At 56.2% G+C, this 24,925-nt stretch overlaps 1 protein-coding gene across 2 annotated transcripts in view; it reads left to right on the forward strand.

Annotated features, from left to right (window-relative positions):
• Nucleotides 1–9,256: 9,256 nt before the first annotated feature.
• ENG (endoglin) overlaps nt 9,257–24,925 on the forward strand; it is a 32,530-nt gene continuing 16,861 nt past the window's right edge. Inside the window, exons 1-2 of one of the 2 annotated variants that reach the window (XM_029919545.1) lie at nt 9,257–9,693; nt 18,944–19,089. In XM_029919545.1, coding sequence (XP_029775405.1) covers nt 9,627–9,693; nt 18,944–19,089 — 213 coding nt within the window. In that variant the 5' untranslated portion in view covers nt 9,257–9,626. The remainder of the gene's footprint in view (nt 9,694–18,943; nt 19,090–24,925) is intronic. The other variant, XM_029919546.1, reaches the window with a different exon arrangement.

The raw sequence follows: 24,925 nt of genomic DNA on the forward strand, positions 1-24,925 counted from the left end.
TTCAGTTTTATTCCTTTTTCTTTGCTTTCACTGGAGTTGAGCCACGTGATATGGCCTCCAGCAGCCCCTCACCCTCCCGGTCATCCTCAGGCCCCTCGGCCTTCCTCGGCCAGCTGCCCTCCCCTAGGATCAGGAGAAAGAAGACCCAGGGCCCTTTCTCATGCGGGACATGCTGGGTCTGGGGGGTCCGGGGTGATGGAGGCAGGATCCTTGCTCTCAGGGACCCGGGGTCAGGTAGAGCTGGGCGCAGGCCTGGGTTCCTCTGACCCCTCATGTCTCTGAGCATGTTCGCTATGCTTGACCCCCCCACCTCCCCGGGGCCTCAGGCAGTGAGGTCATGGGCGGTGGGCAGCTTCCTGGGCAGCGGGGACGGTGCATGTCAGCTGGCTGGGTGGGCGATGAACTGGCCTCCTACGTGTAAGGAGCTCTGAGCGTCTGAAAAGGGCATCGAGATGCAGTGATGGTCAGTGGTACCACCCCGAGGAGATGAGACGCGATGGACCCCCCTCCATACCCTCCTGGCCAGGTCACAAGCTGCCCTTTCTGAGCCCATTTCCGTATCTGAGCTAGAGTCCATGCCCCCGGCACCCCTCACCTCCCAAGGTTAGGATGAGAACACGCTGAATGAGGGCATAGCCTGTCAGTCACTGGGGCCTGCGGGAGCCGAGCCCAGAGCCCCCTTGGGGATGTGCAGGCCTTGGGTGCTGCTGCGGGGGCGCCCCAGGCTCCCTGGGGGGGCATCTTCCCTTTTCTGTTCTCTCACTCTGTGACCTCATCACCGAGGAAGGCTCGACTTGGTGCTCACGTGTGCTTAACACCTGTCCTGGTCCTCGCTGGTCCCTTTAGAGCCACCAGAACCTTCCGCAGTCACACCTGGGTGGGACAAAATGCTGGGGGGGGGGGGGCTGACGGTGCCCAAGGTGTGCCCCCTTTTATTTATGGCAAGTGCGGCTGGTTTTCCTTCTACATTAGTTATTTAAACTTTCCTTTAAAATAAACATATTTAAGTTATAAAAGGTGAGTCTATTGAAAGAGTAACACAAAACACCGACGCCAGCACAGGGGAGGTGGGAGAAGGCAGGTGTCATGTGGGGTGAGCCTTCTGGTCCAGGGGTGTGGGGGACGAGGGAAGGGCTCTGCTGCTGGTCTCTGTTCCCTGTGCCAGCTGGGGTGGGGTCGGGGGAGCCTCCATCTCTCTGGGACCCTCCACCTCCAGCAGCGGGCACGCCCGTCCCTACGGGCTACTCCGCGTGCACACACCGAGCACAGGGCTGCCCGGATCGGTGTGAGCTCGAGCAGGAGTGGGGGAAACACGCCAAACGTGCTGAGGCGCCAGAGAGCTCACCTGACAGCAGCAGCGTCATTATCTTTAGTTGTTTTCTATTCACTGCATCATCAGGTCAGGTGTGCTCCAGCTGGACGCCACTCCAAGCTGACCCCAACGATTATGCACTTAAGACAAAAAGCAACTTGAAAAGCAACAACACAGAAATGTAAAAGTTCCAGGAACCGGCACCCCAATCCTTGCAACCACAGACCCTTCCTTTAAGGGCTTCCTTTGTGCCTGTCTGTTCAACTTAGTTTTCCAGAGCACCGTCCAGGTGAGCAAGGCAAAGCTCATGAGCCGCCACCTGCTTGATGTGCCCCACCCCCCGGCACCAGGAGGGGGCCCGAGCTCACAAAACAGAGACCAGTTTTCAGCAGATGAGTGTGGGGGCAGGGAGTGGGCCTGGTGGCAGCCGGTTCCTTGAGGTGGAGTTCTGTAGTACAGCCTCGAAGATCCCTAGGAGCTCACATCACCATGAGCAGGGCATGGAAAGGTGGAGGGAACAGCTCTGCAGAGTCAAGAGTCCTATTGAAGGGAATTCAGGTGAGAGGGGGTTGCAGTAGCAAGAGAAGTCTGGAGGGGCTAGATTTGCAGGGCCTTGAATGCCAACCCAAGCATCTAGTCTCTCCCCTAGGGACAACGGGAGGCTCAGAAAGAGGGTTGTTTTTCTGGTTTTTGGTTTTTCTGTTTGTTTTGGTTTTTTAATGTTTATTTTTGAAAGAGCATGAGCAGGGGAGGAGCAAAGAGAGAGAGGGAGACGCAGAATCGGAAGCAGGCTCTGGGCTCCGGGCTGTCAGCGCAGAGCCCGCTGCGGGGTTCAATCTCATAAACCATGAGATCATGACCTGAGCTGAAGTCGGACGCTCAACCGACTGAGCCACCCAGGCGCCCCATTAATGAAAAATTGCAAACAAACTGAAAATTGGAGGAAATAAAACCGTGAACACCACCATACAGAAATCGTTATCATTTCCCCATACTTCCTCATTACTGTTTTACTTTTGACAACCCATCGACAGTAAATTTCCGATGAGAAAAATTCCACCTCGAAAGTATGACTCCAAAGAACAAGGACTTCTTCCTACCTCACCACAACTCAGAGTTTCAGTAACACCAAGTTGACACGTGTCATAATATATAGTAATCAGGCCACATGCAGTTCGCCCCAGTCCCCAAAACGCATCTTTGTTCAAATCAGGGTTGACCCAGGACCACATGCAGCACTCGGTCGTGATATTTGTCAGGCCAGCTGTGAACCAGGGGACGACGCTGGCCTGCGCGGGGGCCAGCTGTCCAGCGGAAAACTCCTTCCAGATCCGCCCTTTGCTTCCTGCTGCTGTCGTCCAGCTTGTTCCTCCAGCCCCTAAATTTCTTGTAAACTGGAATTTAGTTATAAAGGCATCAGAGATTCAGGCTCAGCCTCTGACACCAGAACACCTAAGGGATGAGGCGCAGCAAGGACTTTAAAACCGGGTAGGGGAGAAGATGGGAGGTGGGGGTGTCTGGCTGGCTTGGTTGGTTAAGCGTTTCTTCATTTTGGCTCAGGTCATGATCTCGTGGTTGATGAGATCAAGTCCTGCGTCGGGCTCTGTGCTGACGGTGAAGAGCCTGCTTGGGATCCTCTCTCTCAAAATAAATAAACAAACATTTGGAGAAAACAACCCAACCACAGGCAGCGGGCCAGAACTGCAGTGCCCCCAGGCTTGGTGTGTGCGCACTTCTCCTGGGTCTGGTTAAAAAGCTGATTCTGCTCCAGCAGGTCGGGTCTGGGCAGCGGGTCCATGACCCGCACTTTGAGTAGCTCAGGGAGGACGTGCTCGAGGCCTGGACCCTGGGGGTGGAGGAGGGAGGGAGAGTCTCTAGGGTCAGGGAACACGAGTGCTCATCTGCTCTTGTGGGCTGGGAGGTGGGCGCGGCACTGGGCCCAGACAGGAGACAGTCCCACTGTCACAGTCTTCATGTCTCTAGGGACGCTCTAGGCAGCAGCTTTGTCCCAAAGTGCAGGGAACATTATGGCCAGCCAGAGCCCTCAGGGTCTCGGAAAGAGAGCGCTCCACGGGTGGGCGTGGTGGCCTCAGATGCCCCCCTCTGGACTGCGCCCCTAAGTCTTGGCCTCAAGGGCCCCAAGGGCCTGGCCGGAGGCGCTGAAGTGGGAGAGGAAGGAAGCGGGGAGCAGAGGAGGCCAAGGCTGCCGCCTCCCAGCCTCGAGAGGGGCCTCGAGTAAACAGGAAGGCCTGGCGGCTCCACAGTGGGGGGGCTTTGCAGGGGCAGGAGGCCAGAGCCCTATTGCGCATGTGCGGCCCGTGACCACAGGGCTTCCTCGTTGGAGAAGCTGACCCAGAGAGGTTGTGTGACTTGTCCCAAGCCACCCAGCAGGGCAGGGACACAGGGCTGGACCCTCCTCACCTGCCTCTCCTGCTTCTTCTGTCTTCCTAGGGTTCTGGTTCAGGGTCTCCGGCCTGTGTTGCCCTCTGTGGTTCATGGGGTGCTGGGTGAGTCTCTTTGTTTCGTGGGCCTCAGCTTCTATTTCTATGAACTCTGAGCCCTATGGCTTTGAGGTTCTAGGATCCTGGCCCGGTAGGATTCTTTTGCCTCCTACGTGGTCCTCATGGGTCCTTCAGACTTTGGGGAGTGCATTTCATCCGGAAACCCAGCCTGTCCTTGGGGAATGACACAGAGACTCTAAGGGGCTTCTCTCTTCTGCCAGAGTCTGGCAGGCCCACCGACCCTTGTGACCACCGTGTCCCCTTGGGGAGTCCTTCTCCCTCATCAGACACCCTGTCTTTGGGCTCAGAATGGCTCCGGCACCCACACCCTCGTGCCTCAGAATCACAGTGTAAGCACAGCCCTTCCTTCGTTTATCCCATCGGTACTTAACCAAAGCCCTCCCACGGGCCAGGTGCTATATGAAGTGATGAGCATTTGGTAGCAAACAGAGCAAGGCCCTTGCCCTGATGGAACTTGTGTTCTGGAGCGGAAGACAGACAGAATAAACAATATATAGTGTGTCAGATAGAGTCCAATTGCTGATGTGAGGAGGGGTTTATTATTTTATTTTTAAAAATATTTTATTTATTTTTGAGAGAGAGAGAGAGAGAGAGAGAGAGAGAGAGAGAGAGAGAGAGAGAGCGTGAGCAGGGGAGAGTCAGAGAGAGAGGGAGACACAGAATCCGAAACAGGCTCCAGGCTCTGAGCTAGCCACCAGCACAGAGGCTCAAACCCACAAACCGCGAGATCAGAAGCCAGACGCTCAACCGACTGAGCCACCCAGGCGAGGAGGGGGCTTTTTTAAATGCAACAGTTGGGGAAGTCCTCACTGACCATGTGACATTTGATCTGTGACTTAGAGAATGAGGAGCAAGTCCTGTGGTTATCTAGGGGGCGAGTGTTTCAGAGAGAGGCAATAGCAAGTGCAAAGGCCCTGAGGTGGGCATGTGTTTGGCACACTCAAGGAACAGCAAGGGAGGCCAGTGTGGCTGACGTGTGGGGAGCAAGGTGGAGAAGAGCAGAAGATGAGGTTGGAGAGGGGACGGGGAAGCCTTGCTGGCCTTAGAGGAGCTGAACAGAAGGGATGCAATTTGGCTTAACTTTCACAGCCTCCCTTTACAGTGTGCAGAACGGGCTGGGGCAAGGGTGGCGGCAAGGGAGCTCCGTGAGGCGACTCCAATATTCTAAGAGGTTCCAGTCCTGACCAGGGCAGTAGCTGTGGGGCAGTGGGAACCCCAGAAACACTGGGAATTTGGGGGAGCCACTGCCAATATTTGCTTCTAGGTTGGAGGAGGGGCGTGAGCGTCAAGGCTCACCTCAAAGCTTGAGCAATGAGAGGGGGGAATCTGTCACGTTCTGAAGATGGAGACACAGAGGCAGGAGCGCTTAGCAGACAATCCGCAGTGGTTTTGGACACGGGAAGTCCGAGCTGCTCTTTCTTTGACATCCCGGAGCCTGGGGGTGAGTTCTGGCTGGAAGTAGAAAGCGGGGAGCCGTCAGTAAATAGACGGTACTGAAAGCAATTTGTCTGGATGAGGGCGCCCAGAACAGCTCTTCTCCAACTTAATGTGCACACAAGTGCCCTGGGGGTCTTGACAAAATGCAGGTTCTGAGTCAGCAGGTCTGGGTCAGGGCCAAAGAGGAGCTCTCGGGAGATATTAGGTCCGCACTTGACAGACAGGGATCTAAGGCATCATATTTCACGGGCAAGACTTGCTGGTGGATAATGAAATCAATAGAGTGGCTTGTGATCAGTATTTAAAAGAAAATAGGACAAGATGGATGCATATCATAAGGGCATAGATATATGTTCACAAAACGCTGTAAATATTTTGAGCCCAAGTCACAGGATTTGTGCGGGGACGCATCATGGTCCCAAAGGTTTGAGAAACCCTTTGTGGAGTTTCTGGACCCTGGAGTGAGGGTAAACAGAGAAGGGAAGAGGCCCAGGGGCCAAGCATGGGAGGATGAGGAGGGACCAGTAAGGAGGCAGATAAGGTGACCAGGGAGGTGGGAAAAACACCAGGACGGAATGTTCTAGAAGCTAAGGGAGGAAATACAGGCCCAGATTTGCTTTGCCCCAGCCCTCTTGTCATGTACCCTTGATCTTCGTCTCCTCCGCTGTAAAATGGGGACATGACAGTCTCAGCCTGTTAGGGGACTGAAGTCCAGGCCGCCAGGCTGCCCTCCCATTGTGCAGATGAAGATACCGAGACCCAGAACATAGCAAAGTCACGCCTGAGGCCACCGGAGACAGTCTGAACACCCTGACCCCCAGCCCCGTGTTCTCTTCCTGTGCACCCACTTTCTCCCTTGTCCTTGTGGGTTTGGTCCTGGTGTTCTCAATAGCCCCTGGCTCCCGGCCGGTGCTGGAGACAGACAGCCGCCTGGGGGGGTCCCTGGGGATTGCCTAAAATGCCTCCTGTGGTTAGTGGCCAAGGTGGACGTGCTCCGTCCCTTCCTGGAGCTCCGGCCTCCCCAGCCAGCCAGGAGGAGGAAGCAGCAGAATTTAGGCACCTGTCCATCGCAGGGTTGAGGCACAGGGGCCTGGACATTGGCCACATGTCTCTTTGGCGTGTGGCTAGGCGGCACCTGGAAGCATTTGTATCGGTCGGAGCCCCAGCAGGAAACAGATGGCATGCTCCAATGGGATAATTTGAGAATTTAATGAAGGATCTGTTTACACAGGTGTGGACAGGGTGTAGGGAAGCCCCGAGGGACAGGGCAGACCCCCACCCCCACCCCCACCCCCACCCCCACCCCAGGCTGGCGGCAGTGTGGGCCATGACCACCCTGGGCCTGGGGAGGGCCTGGGCAGTGCTGTGGCCTTCCTCGGAGGGATCCAGCAGGGAAAGTGTAGGAGGAATGACACCTACCCCGTCCCACTTCCTCCTCCTTCCTGTCCATGATCTGTGCAGGGCTGAGGGGGCAGGGGGCAGCAGATGTGTCCATCGAGGTGGAGAACACATCTGGGAGCAGACGGGACATGGCTACCCCAAGGTCTGTCCCCAGCTGTGAGACCATATGACCACCAAGCTTTTGGGGATGGGCAACCCAGTCTAAGGACTGGCTTCTTCCACTTTGTACTTCAGTTTCCCTACGCCTCCCTGCCCCTCGCCTCTGCCTTATCTTTTTGGGGACTTCATTAACTATATCTGAAGACCCAAAGGGTCCTGGGCTCTGTGCAGGGGACGCAAGAGTGCAGAGGAAGCCTCAGGGGTCAAGTGCAGAGTCGTATACAACACGACCCCACACAGACTAGGGCGTGGTGGGGAGGCCCAGGTGCTGTGGGAACTTTAGGGTGACCTCCTCTCCACAGCTGGGGGGTCCCAATCTCCTCCTTCCTCCACGAGGTCTCTGGGGTCAGGGCTCCAGGCCCTCCCATAACTGCCTAAGGATTTTCTGTCCCTGGAAGTTTCCTGTAAGTTCTTCCTTGTGTCTGCCTGTAGCCTCTCCTGCTTTCTGGAGAATCCAGCGGGTCTTGTTTATAACTGTGCAGTGTCAGGGGAAGGGAGAAGGAGGAAGGTTTGAGAGCCTCCCCTGGGGTCCTTGCTACGGCCTGGGGTGGCTATCACCCCATGACACCCACAGCGACATCTGTCTTCTCCACATTCAGCAAAGGAGTTGGTGAGCTTGGAGCCAGGCAGCCCTGAGGTCTCCGTTTCCCAGCTGGGGGCCACACAAACTCCAGGGAGCCTTGGGTTCCTTCTTCTGTAAATGGTTTGATGTCACTGGCCTCCAGCGGTGGCTGTGAGGATGCAGAGCTGATAAGGTGACCGCCTAGGGCGGAGCCTGGTGCCCTGGGGAGTTCAGCCCCTGGGGCCGGAGTAACTAACTGTGCCTGGGTACAGACCCCTGTTCGGAGGGCCTGGGGAAACCTCACAGCTGGCGCCCACCTCCCCATCTCTCTGTCGCTCTGGGGGTGGCCCTGTGTGTGCCCCATCCCCGCCTTTCTGCCTGCTGGGCACCGATGGGCCCCGTGACCCCACACCTACACCTCACCAGAAACTGCTCCCAAACCCCACCCAAAGAGCCAGGCCCACACTCCCCGCGCCTGTGTCAGCTCCTGCAGAGAAAAACACGCTCCTGCTCTCTCCCTCCAGAGGTACCCAGGGCTCCTGCCTTCTCCTCCCTCCCTGGGCCTCCATTTCTCCATCTGTGACCCAGGACAAGTATAAAGAGAAAGGTCTCCTGGCTCCGCCCCTTCTGTGGGTCCTGCCAGCACACACCACGATTCGATTCGTCTTCTCAAAGCCAGCACCTTCTGCTCCAGAACCCTCCGTGACTCCCCCTACCCTTCAGGACAAAGTCCTGGCCTTCGAGGCGCCCCTCTATTCCAGAGCCTGCCTCTCCAGGCTTCCTGTCCCCGCCACACTCCCTGCTTGTCCCACAGTGGTCCAACCACTTCCTGCCTCTGTGCCCCTCTCTGCCGTCGGTCCCCTGCCCAGTGTGCCCTCTTTACCCCTTTCTTTCAGATCCTACCCCCTACTCCCCCAGTCCTGCAAAGGCCAGGCAGCTGAGGCTTCCTTCTCTGAGCTCCCTTGGCCTGTCCCAGGGTGCTACCTGTGACTAAAACCACGGTGAGTACACAGTTGGCATTTACTATTTGCACGATGAACAAGGGACGGCTCTGGGATCGTCTCCCAGGCTCAGGGAGCACCGATGGGGGAGGACTTCCTGCGTCGGGCCCAGGCTCAGCGCTGGAGCGGCCTGACCTCCCCAAACCTCACAGCAGGCTGGTGAGGAAGGCACGGCTGTATCCACTTTGCAAACAGGGTGAAGGCTGTGGAGACTCCTCAAGGCCTCCTAGCTCAGAGCAAGGAGAGCAGGCTTCTGAATCCAGGACCACCTGACTTCAGAAAGGATGTTACAGAGCGTCCCTCTTTCACTGGGGGCTGTCTTCTGTCCCTGGGGGATTTTCCACCCCAGGGAAGGGGGCCAAACCAAGGTACCTCAGCCCCAGCTGCCATTTAGGAGTGTCCCTTACCGATCCTGGGCCTCAGTTTCCCTGCCCGCAAAACAGGGAATGACAAGCCTGTGTCTAAGCCACTTTTGGTGCTCAGTGACACCTGTTTGAATCCCAACTCCTTGGGCCAATTATCTCACCACATCAGGCCTCTGTTTTCTCATCTGCAAAATGGGAACAACTGAGTTCACAAGGCTATGAGCTCCACCTGAAGCTCCTGGCCACTGAAAGGTCTCCTTGGTAGGCTGTTAGGGTGATTGTTTTCATCTGCCCGCTGGGGGCTGCCAGATGAGCCCCACCAGCCCTGGAGAGGGTGGGACGGGAGAGTGGGGTGTGTGAGGGGAGACAAGCTGGAGCCCGGGCCCTCCCACCCCACTGCCTCCTCCCCCCAGCCTCAGGGCCCCCCACCCAGCGACAAAGCCTGCGGCACTTCCTCTACCCGCCTGGCAGGCCGCCTGGCCCGGCCCCTTCTCTAAGGAAGCGCATTTCCTGCCTCCCCGGGCCAGGCTGGATGAGCCGGGAGCTCCCCACGGCTGCCGGTCATACCCCAGCTCCCATCCGCAGCCCCAGGCCGGGACTGTGCCCCCGCTGCCGTCCACAGGAGCCCAGCACCCCCTCCCCGTCCATCCTTCAGCCAGCGGCCCCCCAGCCCGGCCCTGCGCCCCTGCGCCCACTTCTCCTGACCCCTCGGCCGCCACCTCAGAAGGCTGGAGCGGGGACGCCGTCGCTCCGGCTGCCTGATCCCCTTGGGTCCCCGCTTGCGCCCACGCCGGCCCCCACGCCCGCCTGCAGCCTTGCCCCTGGACACCGGATAAGGCCCAGCGCGCAGACCCCCAGGTGGACAGCATGGACCGAGGCAGGCTTCCCCCTGTTGTTGCCTTGCTCCTGGCCGTCTCCAGCCTCACACCCGCAAGTAGGTGTCCGGGGACCCTGGGTGGGGAGACTCGGCCCCAAGTGTTCCAGGTCTCTACCCTGGTCCCGAGCTCATGCCCTAGAGGGTTTGGACAGCCCAAGGTGGGCACCACAGGGCCACCAATCATCCCGGTCCAGCAGGACAAAGAACATTCAGCCCTACAAATCTCAAACAGGGATGAGTTATTTACCTTTCCCTTGACCTTGGCCTCTAGCCTCCCAGCTATGTCCAGTTTCTCCCTAAGAAGCCCAGGTCCTAGAATGCTTGCTGTGCAGCCCTGGGAGAGTCTCCCGCCCTCTCTGAGCCTCAGGTTCCTGTCTGGAGAACCTGTGGCAAGGCAGGCATGTGAACTCACAGCACTAGGACCCTTGGTTCAAATCCCATGTGGCTGCTTCCTCGTGGGGTGATGTCGGGGGACTGCGAAGTGGGGGTGGGAATAGAACTCGTCAGGGGCTGTTGCGAGGGTCAGGGGTGAGGCCGCGCTTATAGAGAGTTCTCCGGAAGGCTGGAGTGTTCTGTGTTGTTACTGTGGCTTGGTGATTAGCTTTCGATTCCTGCCCCTCACCTCTCCGGGACCTGTGAGTGGCTCCCAGAATGCTCTTGAACTTGGCGCTCTCCCTCTGCCTCTACTTCCCCCCTCCTCCTCGAGATGCTGCCAGGTGGGGACACAGGCCCGGACTAGGCATTCTGTGGGGGCTTCTCAGCCTGGGGGTTTTTCCGGGTGGTCATGGCTCTCGGCCTTCTGAAACTGACCTGATGCGTGGCCATGAGGAGCTGGGGACTCCCTACCCCTCATCCCACTTGTGTGGGCCCCGCTGTGCCCGCCTAAAACCACAGGACAGCCCTGTGGGCACCCCTTCACCCATGGTGCGTCCAGGAACTCCCTCAACTCTCTAAAGGGTCTGGGCGCAGGGTGGGAAGAACACGGCCGTGACCACCCTCCCCACTTATCCCACCCTGCGGCATTTTAAACCCCCTAATCCTTGGTTTCTAAACCCCTACCACGGTCTCGCTGATACAGAAAACTGTCTCAGACATTAAGTGACCTAGCATGAATTTGACCTCAGGCTTGTGGCTCCTAACCATATGTAATATGCACCCCCCCACCCCACATAGATCCTAGCAACCCTGCAAGATGGCTGCCTTTATCTCCCCATTTTACAGGAGAGGAAGTCGAGGCTGTGACCTGTCAAGTTCACACAGCCCCGACAGAAGCCCACCTGAGCTCAGCAGTAGGTCTCTAGGCTGCCTGTCTCTGTCCCGCCTCCCCCACATTTCTCGCTTGATAACGTTCCCTTCTTGGTAATCATCAGAGAAAGATCCATGTACATCTTTGGGGTCTGGTTTTATAGGATGGAAGGCGATGGTGTGCTGGCAAGTAATTAACAACAGGGGAGGAGGGTGTTGGCGATTCTATTAACGTCCAGGGTGTACATGTTCCCACGTGGCCGATTTCCATCTACCAACTCCCCAGACTTGAAGTTAGGACGCAAGGTCCAGTAATGCCTTTGTCGGGTACAAGAAAGGTGCAACAGACAGAGCTGAAACCTCAAGAGCATAGATCTAGTGAAATGGAGGGAAATAATTAGGAAGTAATGAGTTTTGACACTTATTACCATTTAAAATATATAATTTATTTGTAAGCTTATACAATTTAATTTTTTAAGATGTTATTAATTTTTATTGTTTGAGAGCACGTGCTCACACAAGCAGGGGGGAGGGACAGAGGTGGGAGAAAGAGAGGGACCGTGTTGGTCTTAAGCAGTCTCCACGCTCAGCGAGGATCCCAACTCAGGGCCTGATCCCATGACTATGGGTTCATGACCTGAGCCAAAATCCAGAGTCACACACTTACCCAACAGAGCCGCCCAGGTGCCCCTAAGATCTTATTTTATTTTTTTTTTAAGTGTATTTCTTTATTTTGAGAGAGAGAGAGTGTGTGTGCGCACCCACAAGCAGGGGAGGAATAGGGAGGGGGAGAGAATCCTAAGCAGGCTCCATGCTGTCAGCACAGAGCCTGACCTGGTCTCACAGATCGTGAGATCCTGACCTGAGCAAAAATCAAGAGTCAAGACGTTTAACCAACTGAGCTATGCAGGCGCCCCTATTTATTTATTTTTAAGTTTATTTATTGATTTTGAGAGAAGCAGTGCAAGTGGGGGAGGGGCAGAGAGGGGGGGGGAGACAGAGAATCCCAAGCAGGCTCTGCACCAGCAGTGCCAAGCCTGACCTAGAGCCCGAACTCCTGAAACCAAGAGTTTTAAATCCAAATCCATCGTGGGGCTCAAACCTACAACCCCGAGATGAAGATTCACATGCTCCATCAACTGAGCCAGCCAGGCACCCCCAAATTGAATTTTAATAACAGCCGTGTTGGAAAAGCTGGTGACTTATCATTCTGCCCCTGTGACCAGGCGCCGGCACTCTGCCCTTGATCAGAGGGCTGGAGGACGTTCCAAACCATCCAGGCCAACTCACTTACAGTGTGAGGCCCATGGAAGGCAGATGGGGCGCCCGGGTTAAGGTGTAGAACCCAGATCTCTGTGCTGGGAATGGGGTGGGAGAGACCCTCACATCCTCAGTCAGGCCAGAGAGGGTAAAAATGGGTCCAAAAATGGGTCCAGGCTTCTGGGAACACAGCTTGGCAGAGTCTCTCAAAACCGAAACTTGTGTAACAAATAGCTCAGCCTTTAGCTCTAATGAGTTATTTCTCCAACGCTGTAAAGATGGACGGTCCACAGGTACCTGTAACAAAAATGTCCACCAGCCTGTGTCCTATCAGGCTGTTTTTTATCAAATGAATTATTAGACAGTGAAATACCATGCAGCCCAAACCAAGAAAAAGCTAAATCTACACACTGCTATGGACAGATGTCTGCGATGTGACATTAGGTGTTCAAATGGCAGCGACTCCATTTCTGTAAGAATAAAATAGTAACAGGGGTGCCTGGCTGGCTCAGTCAGTGGAACATGCAACTCTTGACTTCAGGGTTGTGAGTTCAAGCTCCACAATGGGTGCAGAGATGACTTAAAAATAAAATCTTTGGGGGAAAAAAAAGAATAAAATAGCTGTAATGCACAGTATGCATGAAGAAAATTCCAACATCCCTGTTCTCCAGCCCAAGGTTTCTCTAGGCAAGTGTCTTTAAGACACATTTTTTTTGTCATGTCGGAACTTTTTTTTTGAAAGAATAAACATGTAAGTTTGTTTCTTGTTTTTTTTTTTTAAACACCTCACACATTTGCATCATCCTTGTTTAGGGGATGTAATCTCTGTATTTTCCGATTTTTGTACCCGTGCTGCTGAAATGAGCACAAACATGTACATTTTTTCATGTAGGTTCTTATTTTACTTAACTTTTTTAAGTAGACTTCATGCCCAGTGTGGAGCCCAACATGGGGCTTGAACCCATGACCCTGAGATCGAGACCTGAGTTGAGATCAAGAATTGGATGCTTGGGGTGCCTGGGTGGCCCAGTCGGTTAAGCATCTGGACTCTTGACTTCGGCTCTGCTCATGATCATCTCTCGGTTCATGAGATCGAGCCCTGCATCAGGCTCTGTGCTGACAGTGCAGAGTCTGCTTGGGAGTCTCTGTCTCCCTCTCTCCCTCTCTCTCTCTCTCCCTCCCTCTCTCTCTGCCCCTCTCCCACTTGGGCTGTCTCTCTCTCAAAAATAAATAAACAAACATTAAAAAAGGAAGAAGAATTGGATGCTTAACTGACTGAGCCCCTCAAGGTGTCCCATCATGTAGATTCTTTTTTTTTTTAATTTTTTAAATGTTTTATTTACTTTTGATAGAGAGACAGAGCATGAGAGCGGGAAGGGCAGAGAGAGAAGGAGACACAGAATCGGAAGCAGGCTCCAGGCTCTGAGCTAGCTGTCAGCACAGAGCCTGACACGGGGCTTGAACCCACGAACGTGAGATCATGACCTGAGCTGAAGTCGGAGGCTCAACCGACTGAGCCACCCAGGCGCCCCTCATGTAGATTCTTAAAGAGCAATTTAGTTACATATTCACTTAGGCTCCTCCTCAAAGAAAATAGATAAGGGGGAAAAAAATCACTTCCCAAGTCCTTTTATTAATATAGGCAATGCTGGCCTGCTGGTGGGTTGCTTACTACTTTTTGTCTAGCTCGTCAAGGTAATTTTAGCGCAGAGGAATCAACGTTTGGGAGCCTTGGTTACTCTTCTGTCCCAGAAGGTTTCCGTGTTGTCGTGTAGATGCCATAACCATCCCATTGTGTTTCCAGAATGTTCTTTCCCTTAAATGTGCCATCCCGTCGTCTGATGGAGCTCTTATTGCTGAATATTTAGGTGGTTTCCCCTTTGAGGCTAGTTATAAATACCACCACTGCACACGTTTTTGGTACATGCACCTCTTCCTGTATTTTGAAGTATTTCACTTGGATAGAGTCCCAGAGGCGAGGGTGCCGGGATTCGAGGCCCACGTCGAGTGGCTGGGCTCTGTTTCCGACGGGGGGACAAGGCTTCACGGGGGGCACAGAATAGAGGTGGGAGTTGGAGCCCTGGGCTGCCTGCCCCCCGTGTGGGGGATCTGGGGCTCTCTGGAGAGGGGGGCTAGTGACACAGGACCGAGACCACAGATGTCTGTGTCTTAGAGCCTGCGCTCCAGAGCAGTTTCCCGTTTGCCAGGATGTAAAAGAAGAGATGGGGGAGCCAGGTCTCGGAGCATCAGAGCCCGGGGACGTGACCACTCAGATCCAGCTCCAGCCCCAGCTTTGGGACATCAGCCCTGGAGGCTGAAGAGGACCATCCTCTGGGGCTGGACCATGGATACCTGGGATAGGGACGGGGGTAAAGAGACAAATGGAATTCAGCACTCACACTGTACCAGACGCTGCCCTGGGCCCGATGCACCCCATCACACTTCACCTTCACAAAAGCCCAACAAAGCAGACCCTCCTGTCGCCCCCACTGACAGTTGAGGAGACTGGGGAACAGGCAGGGGAAGAGACTTGCCCATGTGACAGCCCAGAAACGAGCAGCTGGGCTGGAGCCTGGGCTCGAACCACTGGGCACCACTGCCTGGGCAGAGAGAAGATCCGGTTCCCTTCTGGGCCTCGCACTGCCCCGTCTGGGAGTGCGCAGCTGGATCGGGCTTTGACCAATCTGACCAAGCGGTCAAGTAGAGGAAGACCCTTAGTCTGGGAGAGAGCGCCGCAAGTGCGGGAACGAGGTGCGTTTGGAGGAGGAACTCACGCCTCCCCAGGGCTCACAAACCAGTCGTGAGCGACCCCAGTTCCTGAGGGAGCGCCCGCCCCCCTGCCCTGGCCAGGGGTCTCAGCAAGTGGATGAGGAAGGTGTTGTGATTACCATCACCTTCGATTCCGTGTTAGGTTGTGGAGCGTGGACTTGACCCTGAGGGTGTTGAGGAACCACGGGAAAGACCAGAGAAGGGAGAAGGGAGTGTGGAGGCGTCACCGGGGGTTGGCTGCCACATGGCTGGAAAGTCGGCGCTGAGTGTGCGCGCTGGATCGCCCAGGGCTACAAATTCAGGCGTGGGCAAATTCTTGCACCTTGCGGATCTGGTCTCCCCACGCGCCCAGTGGTTAAAATGACAGGACCCACCTGTAGGGTTGCTGCCCAGATCCGGTGAGTGAACTCCTGGGAAGCCTAGAAATGGTGCCCGGCTCTCGGTAAGCATGATGAAGGCTGTTTTGCAAATGGGGAAACCGAGGCTCAGAGAAGTTAGGCCTTTGCTCAAGGGGACATTTAAATTTTTTTTTAATGTTTTTATTTATTTTTGAGAGAGAGAGAGAGACAGCGTGAGCAGGGGAGGGTCAGAGAGAGAAGGAGTCACAGGATCTGAAGACAGGTTCCAGGCTCTGAGCTAGCGGTCAGCACAAAGCCTGATGCGGGGCTTGAACCCACGAACCATGAGATCATGACCTGAGCCGAAGTCAGACGCTTAACTGACTGAGCCACCCAGGCGCCCCTCAAGGGGACATTTAAAACAAAATTTTTTTTTTTTACATTTATTTATTTTTGAGAGACAGAGCATGAACAGGGGAGGGGCAGAGAGAGAAAGAGACACAGAATCCGAAGACAGGCTCCAGGCTCTGAGCTAGCAGTCAGCACAGAGCCTGATGCGGGGCTCGAACCCACAAACTGTGAGATCTTGACCTGAGCTGAAGTCACACACTCTACCGCCTGAGCCTCTCGGGCGCCCCAAGGTGGCCATCTTTTTAAGGGGTAGGGCTGGGATTTGACACAGGCCATCTGGCTCCGGAGTTGCTTTTCTCGACCATTATTCTCTGTGGCCTTTCAAGGTGTCAGGGTAGCTGTGTGGAAAGCCTCGAGGTGGCCCTATGCTCATGGGTGGGGGCAGAGGAGGAAGGGGACAGAGGCGGGGAAGTGGCTCCCAGGTCTTGCACTCAGGCCGGGTCACCCAGGCCCCAAGTGGCGCCTCCTCCGAGCCGGGTCCCGGGAGGCCCTGGAGTTTCCCTTGGTGCCAAGGGATTGTTTTCAGCCTCTGTCTGGGCCCCGCCTCCGGCTCCGGGAGACAGGCCCGGGCGTCATACTCCCTCCTGTCTCCCCATTCTCGTCTGCGGGGTGGGGGCAGCCAGGATTCGAAAAGGCCCCAAAATAAATGGACCTCTTATCTGATCTCCCAGCCTGGCCGTTATCTGATCATTACATAATGGCCAGGCCTGTGGCCTCTCCCGCTGACGGCATGGAGGAGGTGGCCCCGGGCGGCCCCGGCTCTCCAGGAGGAACTGGGGTTCCTGGAAGTCTGGGGAGGGGGCAGGGAAAGTCCCAAGGAAAGGAGGAAGGCACTGCGTTCATCCGCAGGCCTCACCCCAGGTCATCATGGGGAGAGGTGGGTCCGAGGCCCAGCCTGGTGAGCCATGGGCAGTGTGATTCAGGCACATCCTGCCTCTCCGGGCCTCAGTCTCCCTGTCTGTATAGGAAGGGTTTGGACCCAGTCTGTGTTTGCTGATAGGCGATGGGAGAGAGAGTACTGAAGAGCACTGAGCGGCTTAGTGGGCCACCGGGGGATGGGACGGCAGGAGGTGGGGACAGCCCTGGCCTCTTTTGGGGTGACAGGGTCTGCTGGCCTGAGGCACCACTGACCTTCCTGTCCAAGGTCCCCACCTGCAGACTGCCTTTCCCTCCCCTTCACCCGGACCGCCCCAGAGAGTCCATGCTCCTCCAGGGACTGAAGTCACTCAGATAATTGTAACCAAAAGAAGTGCCACACGCCCTGTCTCATGGAGCCCTCCCACCCACCTCTGCGGGTTATGTGGGTCCTAATGACTGTTCCACAGACGAGCAAAATGGAGCCCAAAGTGATGAAACCGTTCACCAAAGCCACATGGCCAGTAAACGCAGGCCCGAGATTCAAACCCAGGTCGGCCTGGCTCCAAGGACCTTGTCTTCAATAAAAAGGCCGTAAGACACTTGTGCTCTGAGACTTGCACACAGGACAGGAGCAGGGCAAGGACCCGTAAGGCCGGGCCCCTGTCGCAGCCAGACGGCCTTGTCCTGAACTTCTCCTCAGCGTGCTGCTGGCGGGTGGTGCGGCCGTGACCAGGGACGGCCATCTTTAGTCCTCCTCTTACCCCTGGGGGTCCTGAGCCCAGCAAGGCTGGCTTCGACAAAGACAGTCCAATGGCCTGGATTCGGAAGAAGCCTCCCTACCCCCCTCCTCTGAGCTGGCGACGGCTGGACGTGCGGCCAGTCCCTCCGCGCCCATCTTTGATCTCCAAGAAAACAGGAAGTGAGCGCGACAAGATGGAGACACAAACTTCCAAACAGTCTCCCCTTCTCTGTCCTCCTTCCCTCCTCCGGAGCCCCCCCTTTTCCCCGGCACATTCCTTAGGACGAGGTGTAGGGGCCTCATTTCCTCTTCCTCCTCTGCTGGGTCAGGGTGAAATTCCATTCCCTTCCCTCAGGACCTGCGTTTCCGGGCGGCCCAGGGGCAGGTTCTGCGGCCCAGGCCTACTCCCTCCGCCGCCCTCTGACCCTGGGCTGCCCTGGCTCGCTCTGTCCCTCGGGGCCAGGAGGCTCTCAACCCTCCTTGGCTCCTTCCTCCCAGCCTCCCCAAGGCTCAGAAGGGAAAGTTTTCCTCTCCTGATCTCAGGGTTCCTCTCCCTGTGGAGCGAGCCAGCCCGGAGGCTGTGTGGGCGCACGCAGGAGCCCCGCCACGGAGCAAGGGTTGCCCGATGTAGCAAATAAAAATATAGGAGGCTCAGTTAAATTTAAATTTCAGATACACAATGAAAAAAAAATTAGCGTAAATATGTCCCTGGGTACCTACGTCCGTTAAGCAGCCAAGTCTTGATTTCAGCTCAGATCATGATCTCATGGTTCGTGGGTTAAAGCCCCACATCGGGCTCTGTGTTGACAGTGCAGAGCCTGCTTGGGATTCTGTTTTCCTCCCTCTCTGTTTGTTTGTTTGTTTTCATTTTTTGGGAGATAGCATGTGAGTAGAGGAGGGGCAGAGAGAGAGGGAGACACAGTATCCGAAGCTGACTCCAGGCTCTGAGCTATCAGCACAGAGCCCAATGCGGGGCTTGAACTCATGAACTGTGAAATCAATGACCTGAGCTGAAATTAGACACTTAACCGACTGAGACACCCAGGTGTCCCTGTCTCCCTCCCTCTCTGACCCTCTCCTACTCACTCTATCTCAACACTAGATAAATAAACATTTAAAAAATTAAAAATTAAAAAATAAATATGTCCCACTTTTAGTACATTTAGGATATGCTTATACTTTTAAAATTAATCATTCTTTATTCAGCTTTATTTATTTTTTAAATTTATTTTTGAGAGACAGAGACAGCATGAGCAGGGGAGGGGTAGAGAGAGAGGGAGACATAGAATCCGCAAACAGGCTCCAGGCTCTGAGCTAGCTGTCAGCACAGAACCTGATGCAGGGCTCGAACCCACAAACCGTGAGATCATGACCTGAGCTGAAGTCAGACGCTTAACCAACTGAGCCACCCGGGCGCCCCTCTTTATTCAACTTTAACTGGGCATCCTGCATTTTATGTGTCAGCCCTCCCCCCGGTAGCACTGCAAGCTCAGGCAAGGGGCTTTTCCTTTCTGAGCCTCAGTTTCTCCATCTGTGGAATGGGTATGATGCTCTCCACCTCACAGGGGAGCTGCAAGGATGTAATAAAGCCCAAGGCAGTGGCAGGCACCCGGTACGCATTCAGAAAGTACAAGTATTGTCACCTCCTTCTTCTCATCTGGTGCTCTCTCGGGCTGTGCTTCCCCAGCAGGTCTTGCAGAAACTGTCCATTGTGACCTACAGCCCGTGGATGCCGAGGTGACATACATCACGAGTTGGGTTCCTGAGGGCTGCGTGGCTCAGGTCCCCAATGCTACCCTTCAAGTCCACATTCTCTTCGTGGAGTCCTCAAGGGTAAGCGCGCCTGGTGGCAGGGCTGGGTGGGGTCCCAGAGAAAGGCCCGGGGCCGCTGGAATGAGGGGAGCCTTCCTGTGGCTGTCCCTGGAGCAGTGGGCCATGTCCTCACCAGGGCCCCTTCCAGGAGGGACACGTGGGCATCTCACAGGGCTGGTGTGGGGTGGCATTTCTGGAGCCAGCGTCACAGTGATCTGGATGCCACAAGGCCCCGGTGGGAAGGGCCAGGTTTGGCCATTGAGTGGAGATGAACCACGTGAGCCGCGGAGGGGACCCGGCCAGCTGAGCCGCGCACCTGCAGTGCTGAGGCTCTCGCTGCTTCTCGGCCGACTGAGCCCCCCCGCCCAGGCAGCTTGGGCTGTTTCCCTCCATTGAGCCCAAATCTCCCTCCCTGGATTGTCCCTCATTGGACATCTGTGACCTGGCCAGGAAGTCCGTAGAGATTGGATACCAGCCATGCCACCTTGGAGACCACTGTCCCTCCTGAGACCCCTCCTGAGGCCCAGCATTAGCTTAAGTCCCTCCTAACGACAATAACACTTATTGAGTACTTACTACACACTAAATTCTGTACCGGGCTTCTGTGCTAGATGCTGCGTCAGACTCGCTGCCTGCCAGATTCTGTATGAGGCTTACTGTGTGCTGTTAGAGGCCCTACTAAGAGCCAGGACCTGAGTTCAACATCTTACATGTATTAAGCCTCCCAAAGGCCCATCTGTCAGAGTCCGTTATTCCCCCCACTTTTCAGAGGAGTAAACAGGCACGCCTTGGGGGGCAAAGCAGCACACGCTAGATTCTGGGAGACCGCAAGCTAGGCCATCACCTTGCTCCCCAGCTGGATGTGTGTTCGGCCGGCATCCGGCCCGCCTGGGCTGCCGGCCACACCTGGTTGATGTGGCCTCAGACCTGATAGCGACTTAGTGGCGTCAGCTCAGTACGCTTGTGGCCAAGCTGTCCCCGAAACTGTTACGTTGCCCTGCGTTTGTGTGGTGATAAGAGGGTGCCCAGACCACCAGTATCGGGGGGGCCTGCTCCCCACCGCCCTGCCTGCCACCCGGACTGCGGGCCTTGATAATCCCCGAGCCAAGATAGCGCCCAAGCACACGTTAGATGGTTTTCATAGCCATTGTAATTTTTTTCAAGTTTGGTAATGATGTGGAAAAGAAGATCACCCTTTGCAAGTTCTTTCGTTTGTTCTGATGGTGAGGCCTCGGGTGCCTCCTCTGGGTGACCGGGCTCCCCCAACCCTAATCAATCAACAACGGGGCGGGGTCCGAGAAAAGCCCCCTGCCAAATGCCCAGGTCTATGGGGAACGGACGTGCAGACAGACAGCCAGGAGCCGGGTGATTGGTGCTTTCTTGGGGAGAGCAGGGCAGGGTGGGTACTCCATCTGCTGTGGGATTAGGTAGGACTTCCTGGAGGAAGCAACACCATGAAAGGTGGTCAGGAGCTCATGGAGTGAAGGAGGCTTCAGGGGAGAGCAGAGGACAGAGTGAACACACAGGCAGGTAAATGGATGGTGGTTAGGGTTCAAGTGTGGGTCACTGTTGCAGGAACTTGCTGTTTACTTTGGGGCAGGGCTGGGGAGATGAAAAGGCCCTGTCACCGTATTAAGGAGTTTGGTCTTTGTCCTGTGGGCAGTGACAGTCATCAGAGGGCACTTAGGGGCATGGTAGGATGACAGTGTGACTTGTGTCATCCTAGAGCTCATGATGACAGAATCTCCCGTCACTCTCTGCCTCTTCCGGAGAACTCCGTCCCTAGAATGTCTGGATTTTAATACAGGAAGCCATGCTGCACGCCCCAAGACTGCCAGGCACGTCTGTTTGAGGGGGTGGTGGAGATGGGGGGGCCTCAGGATACTGGGGCTCCAGCCTTGGGTGTCACTGACCGGCACCTCCCATAGTGCCTGGCGGGCCGAGGGGGCCCCTCTCCTCACTCTCCAACACACACACCCATTTCTTAGATGTCGATTTATTTCTTTTTGAAAGAGAGAGAGCGAGCAGGGGAGGAGCAGGGAGAGAAGGAGACAGAATCCCAAGCAGGCTCCACGCTGTGCCCGCACGCAGAGCCTGATGTGGGGCTCAAACTCACGAACTGTGAGATCATGACCTGAGCCAAAACCCAGAGTCAGATGCTTAACTGACTAAGCCACCCAGGCTCCCCTCATGCATATTTCTTGGGCTCAGGGACTCACCAAAGAATCACAGAGTATCAGGATCTGGCCTGGGGTCTGACAGACAGCAAATAGCTCTTTGCTGAATGAATGAATGCATGCATGCATGCACGCACTGCTGTGTGACCTTGATGCCACAGCTAAGAACACGGGTTCTGGGGCCAGTCTTCAGATTGAACTTTGGCTCCCCCTCTCAGAGCAGCATGGCCTTGGGCCACCTCTCTAAGACCTTGGTTTTCCATGGGAAATACTGGGTGGATAACAGTACCTCCCTCCCAGGGGGGTTGTGAGAGTCCGGCGGGGCAGGGCGGGCAAAGGCCGGGTGCAGGCCTGCCCAGTAGCTCCGCTTGCTGTCCTTATAACGTCTCCCCTCTGGCCTCCGTGTCCCATCTGTAAAACTCTTGCCGGGCACATTATAGTTTCCAGAACATCATCCCATCAGTCAACTAATTTGATCCCCAAAGGCTATTGCTCCCAGGTAGTTGAGGCAGGGGCCGTGGATCCCACCAGACCCCATGCTGTGACGCGGAAGGCACCTTCCTCCCTGGGGAGGCCCCCCAGGAATCGGGTCCAGGGCCTGATAGCGCCCCCATCCCCACCCCACACAGAGAAAGCAGCCGTGACCACACCCACCATCGAGGCACTCCCAAGCCAGGGGAGGCGGAGGTGGGCATGAGGACCCTGGGTGTTTTGTAATGGGATTGGTGAGGAGGGGCACAGGGGGCCGGGGAGGGGAGGGGGCATTAGTGCAAGGCTCCGGGTGTCTAGCCAGACAGAGAGGGTGGCATTCCGGGCAGAGGGCACCGCACAAGCAAAGGCCTAGAGGCCAGAAACATGAGCTGCAGAGGGAGGGGGGAGGCCACTGTCTCAGCAACCAGCCCGAGCCCTCTCGACCTGTGGTCGCCTCCTTCGAGCCCTGGCACGCAGGAACAGCTTTCCCGTCCACCCCCGCGCGGCCTCCGAATCCTCAGATTTCCTGTGGGTGGACAGCAAATGAGCTGAGAGCCAAGCCTGGGGGAAGAGAGGTCTGCAGCAGGCAGACGAGGGGGACGTTGGGCAGGGGTTCTATCTCCCTGGGTCCCCGAAGGGCAGGACGGAGCCTGGATTCCGGGAGGGGGCCCAGGGTCACATCCTGACCCGCAGAGACAGGAAACCGGCCTGGTGTCTCGGCGATTCCTGTCAGACCGACTCCGCCGATCTGACCTCCTAACAAACTCTCCAGGCAGCCAGGCCTGAGCTGGGGTGGCCGCTGATTCACCCTCCTTCTGGGCAGACCCGGGGAGCCAAAGACACCCCGCCTGCCCCCAAGCCCAGGGAACCTGCTGGGCTCTTGCACTGACTCATTCCTGACCAGAGGGGCAGGCAAGGCTGCTCAGGCAGAGGGGGAGCGGGAGGGGCCCTGGGCTACTGTCCTGAGCCGCTGCAGAGGACAGTGTCACTCTCAGACTCGGGCAGTGGGGACCCCTGTTCAGGCCCCACAATTAATGGCTCTCCTCTGGCTCTCTTCCCATTGCGCTCCCCCCACCCCCACCCTGGGGATAGGGTACCTGCAGGCCAAAGGGACATGGAGCCCTCACCCGTCCCCTGAGTCCGTCCTCCGGGTACCTGGACTCCAGAATCCCCTGCCCCGGATGTGCTGGGCCGCCTCCTAGGGCTGCGTGGGACTCTTTCCCTCTAGCGGGGGTGTCGCATGGCTGGTGGGCATGGTGGCTATGTGTAGGGGGATGGCCGTGGCAGAGCTTGGACATTTGGGCTGGGTTGCCCACATCAGAACTCATGAAGAGAAGAAGGTAGAATAAAAGGAGGGCGGGCTGGAAGCCGGGGGCTGCCATTTGTATTCAGAGCCCAGGCCTTATGGATATTAGGGGCAGGTTTGGTGGGAGGGTGCAGACTAGGGGCCAAACAGGCTGAGTGGGGAGAGTCCGCTTTCTCACTGCTGTGTCCCCAGTGTCAAGTTCAGGGTCAGACTGGAAGTAAATATTGGATGGATGGATGGATGGGTGGGTGGATAACGGAAAGAAGGAAGGAGAAATATACATGCACATGAGTATTTGCTGACTGACCATCCCAAGGGGTTAGTGGTGCCACGTGCTGGTAGTCCCGTTGTCTGCCTGGAGGAGAGAGTTTTATCCCCTTAGGAGCCCAGAAGCCCCAGGCTGGGCCCAGCCCTGGCTTCTCAGATTGGCAAATAAATGGGGGAAGTGAGGAGAACACAGGCTGACCAGGGGCCCTCAGCTGGGGAGAGTAGCAGGTCTCTCCTGGGGGGTCCTGGAAGCCCACTCCGTGTCCCTCTGGCTAGAGACTGACTCCCGGGATGTCAAACACTGGGACCCTCTGCCCAGAGGGCAGGATGAAATCCAGTGGCCACGCAGCACGGGAACATCGCTGAGCCCCACTCCTGACCACACAGAGGGGAAGCCCGAGCCCCAGAGAGGGGACGCCACAATACGACGGAGCTAAGGCAGTTCCAGCTAACTGTTGCCCACCTCCAATGCCAACCCCCCAGCCCCCAAACCATGGCCCTCAGGATGAGTGGGCGAGGGGGAAAAGGCAGGTGATGAAAGCTAACCTACCGTTGTGTATTTAGCTAAGCACTGGACAGCCCACGTTGGAGGCAGAATCTCCCAGAACCCTCACAAGTCTGTGAAGTGGGCATATGGTTCAGCCGATTTTCCAGATCGGGAAACTGAGGCCCAGAGAGGAAGAGCGACTGCCCAGGGTCACAGGTGAACGACTGAGCCCACGTTGGAATTCAGATCAGTCTGGCTTTGACCCCCCTCCCTGCCACCCAACTCCTACAGAGCATCTGAGTCAGCTGGGGTGGCCAGAGGGACGGCTGGCTCCAATCTGGCCGGCTCCAGTCTGGCCCTGGGAGGGTGGGGGCTGCAGGCAGCCCCAAGGCTCCACTCCTAGAAGAATTGCTGGAAGCAACTTTCTATAAGTGGCTACTAGTGTTCAGGGCCTCCTCACCGAAATCCCCCCTTCCCACCACCAACCGCCAGGCCAACAATGGCATCTGTGGGACACGGGCACAAAAATAGAAACTCAACCTCCCGCCCACCCACTCAGGGAAGGGGTGGGGGCTGGCGCGCTTCGGATCTGGGAGTGAGGGGCCGGCCTGCGTCCCTCGGCTAGGCTCCCAGAATCCCCAGGATGCCATTCGGAAGAGTGGGAGTTTGGAGGTGGAGGGCAAGGCGGACCCCATTCTTTGCCTCTGGGCTCCGGGCTGGGAGGGAAGAGGGAAGTCAACGTGTGTACGAGTGACTACAGGGATGAGTCAGGGCCACGGGATGGAAATGTTTGCTGTGGAAACCCAACTGGTCTTTTCTGGGAACCAACTGGCTCCGGCCAGGTCCGGGAGCTTGGGGAGTCCAGCTCCCTGAGTTTCCACGCTGCCCACTCGCCATGTGGCCGTGGCCCGTGGCTGCCCCTCTTTGGGTCTCAGCCCCCAACTCTCCAAGGAGGGACACGGCGGCAACCGAGTGGTGGGCGATGAGCTGAGTGTGTCGTGATAGATGTCCCAAAGTTGTGGTCTCCTGGTGCCCTCACCCTCAGCGTGACTCAACGCTGACCTCCACTTCTCTTTTTTCACTTCCTTCACCCAGAATCCTACCTGGTATTTGTTTCCAACCTTGTCCTGCCAAGTGGGGAGCCTGAGG

Source organism: Suricata suricatta, chromosome 13, assembly GCF_006229205.1.
Source record: "Suricata suricatta isolate VVHF042 chromosome 13, meerkat_22Aug2017_6uvM2_HiC, whole genome shotgun sequence".
NCBI lineage: Eukaryota > Metazoa > Chordata > Mammalia > Carnivora > Herpestidae > Suricata > Suricata suricatta.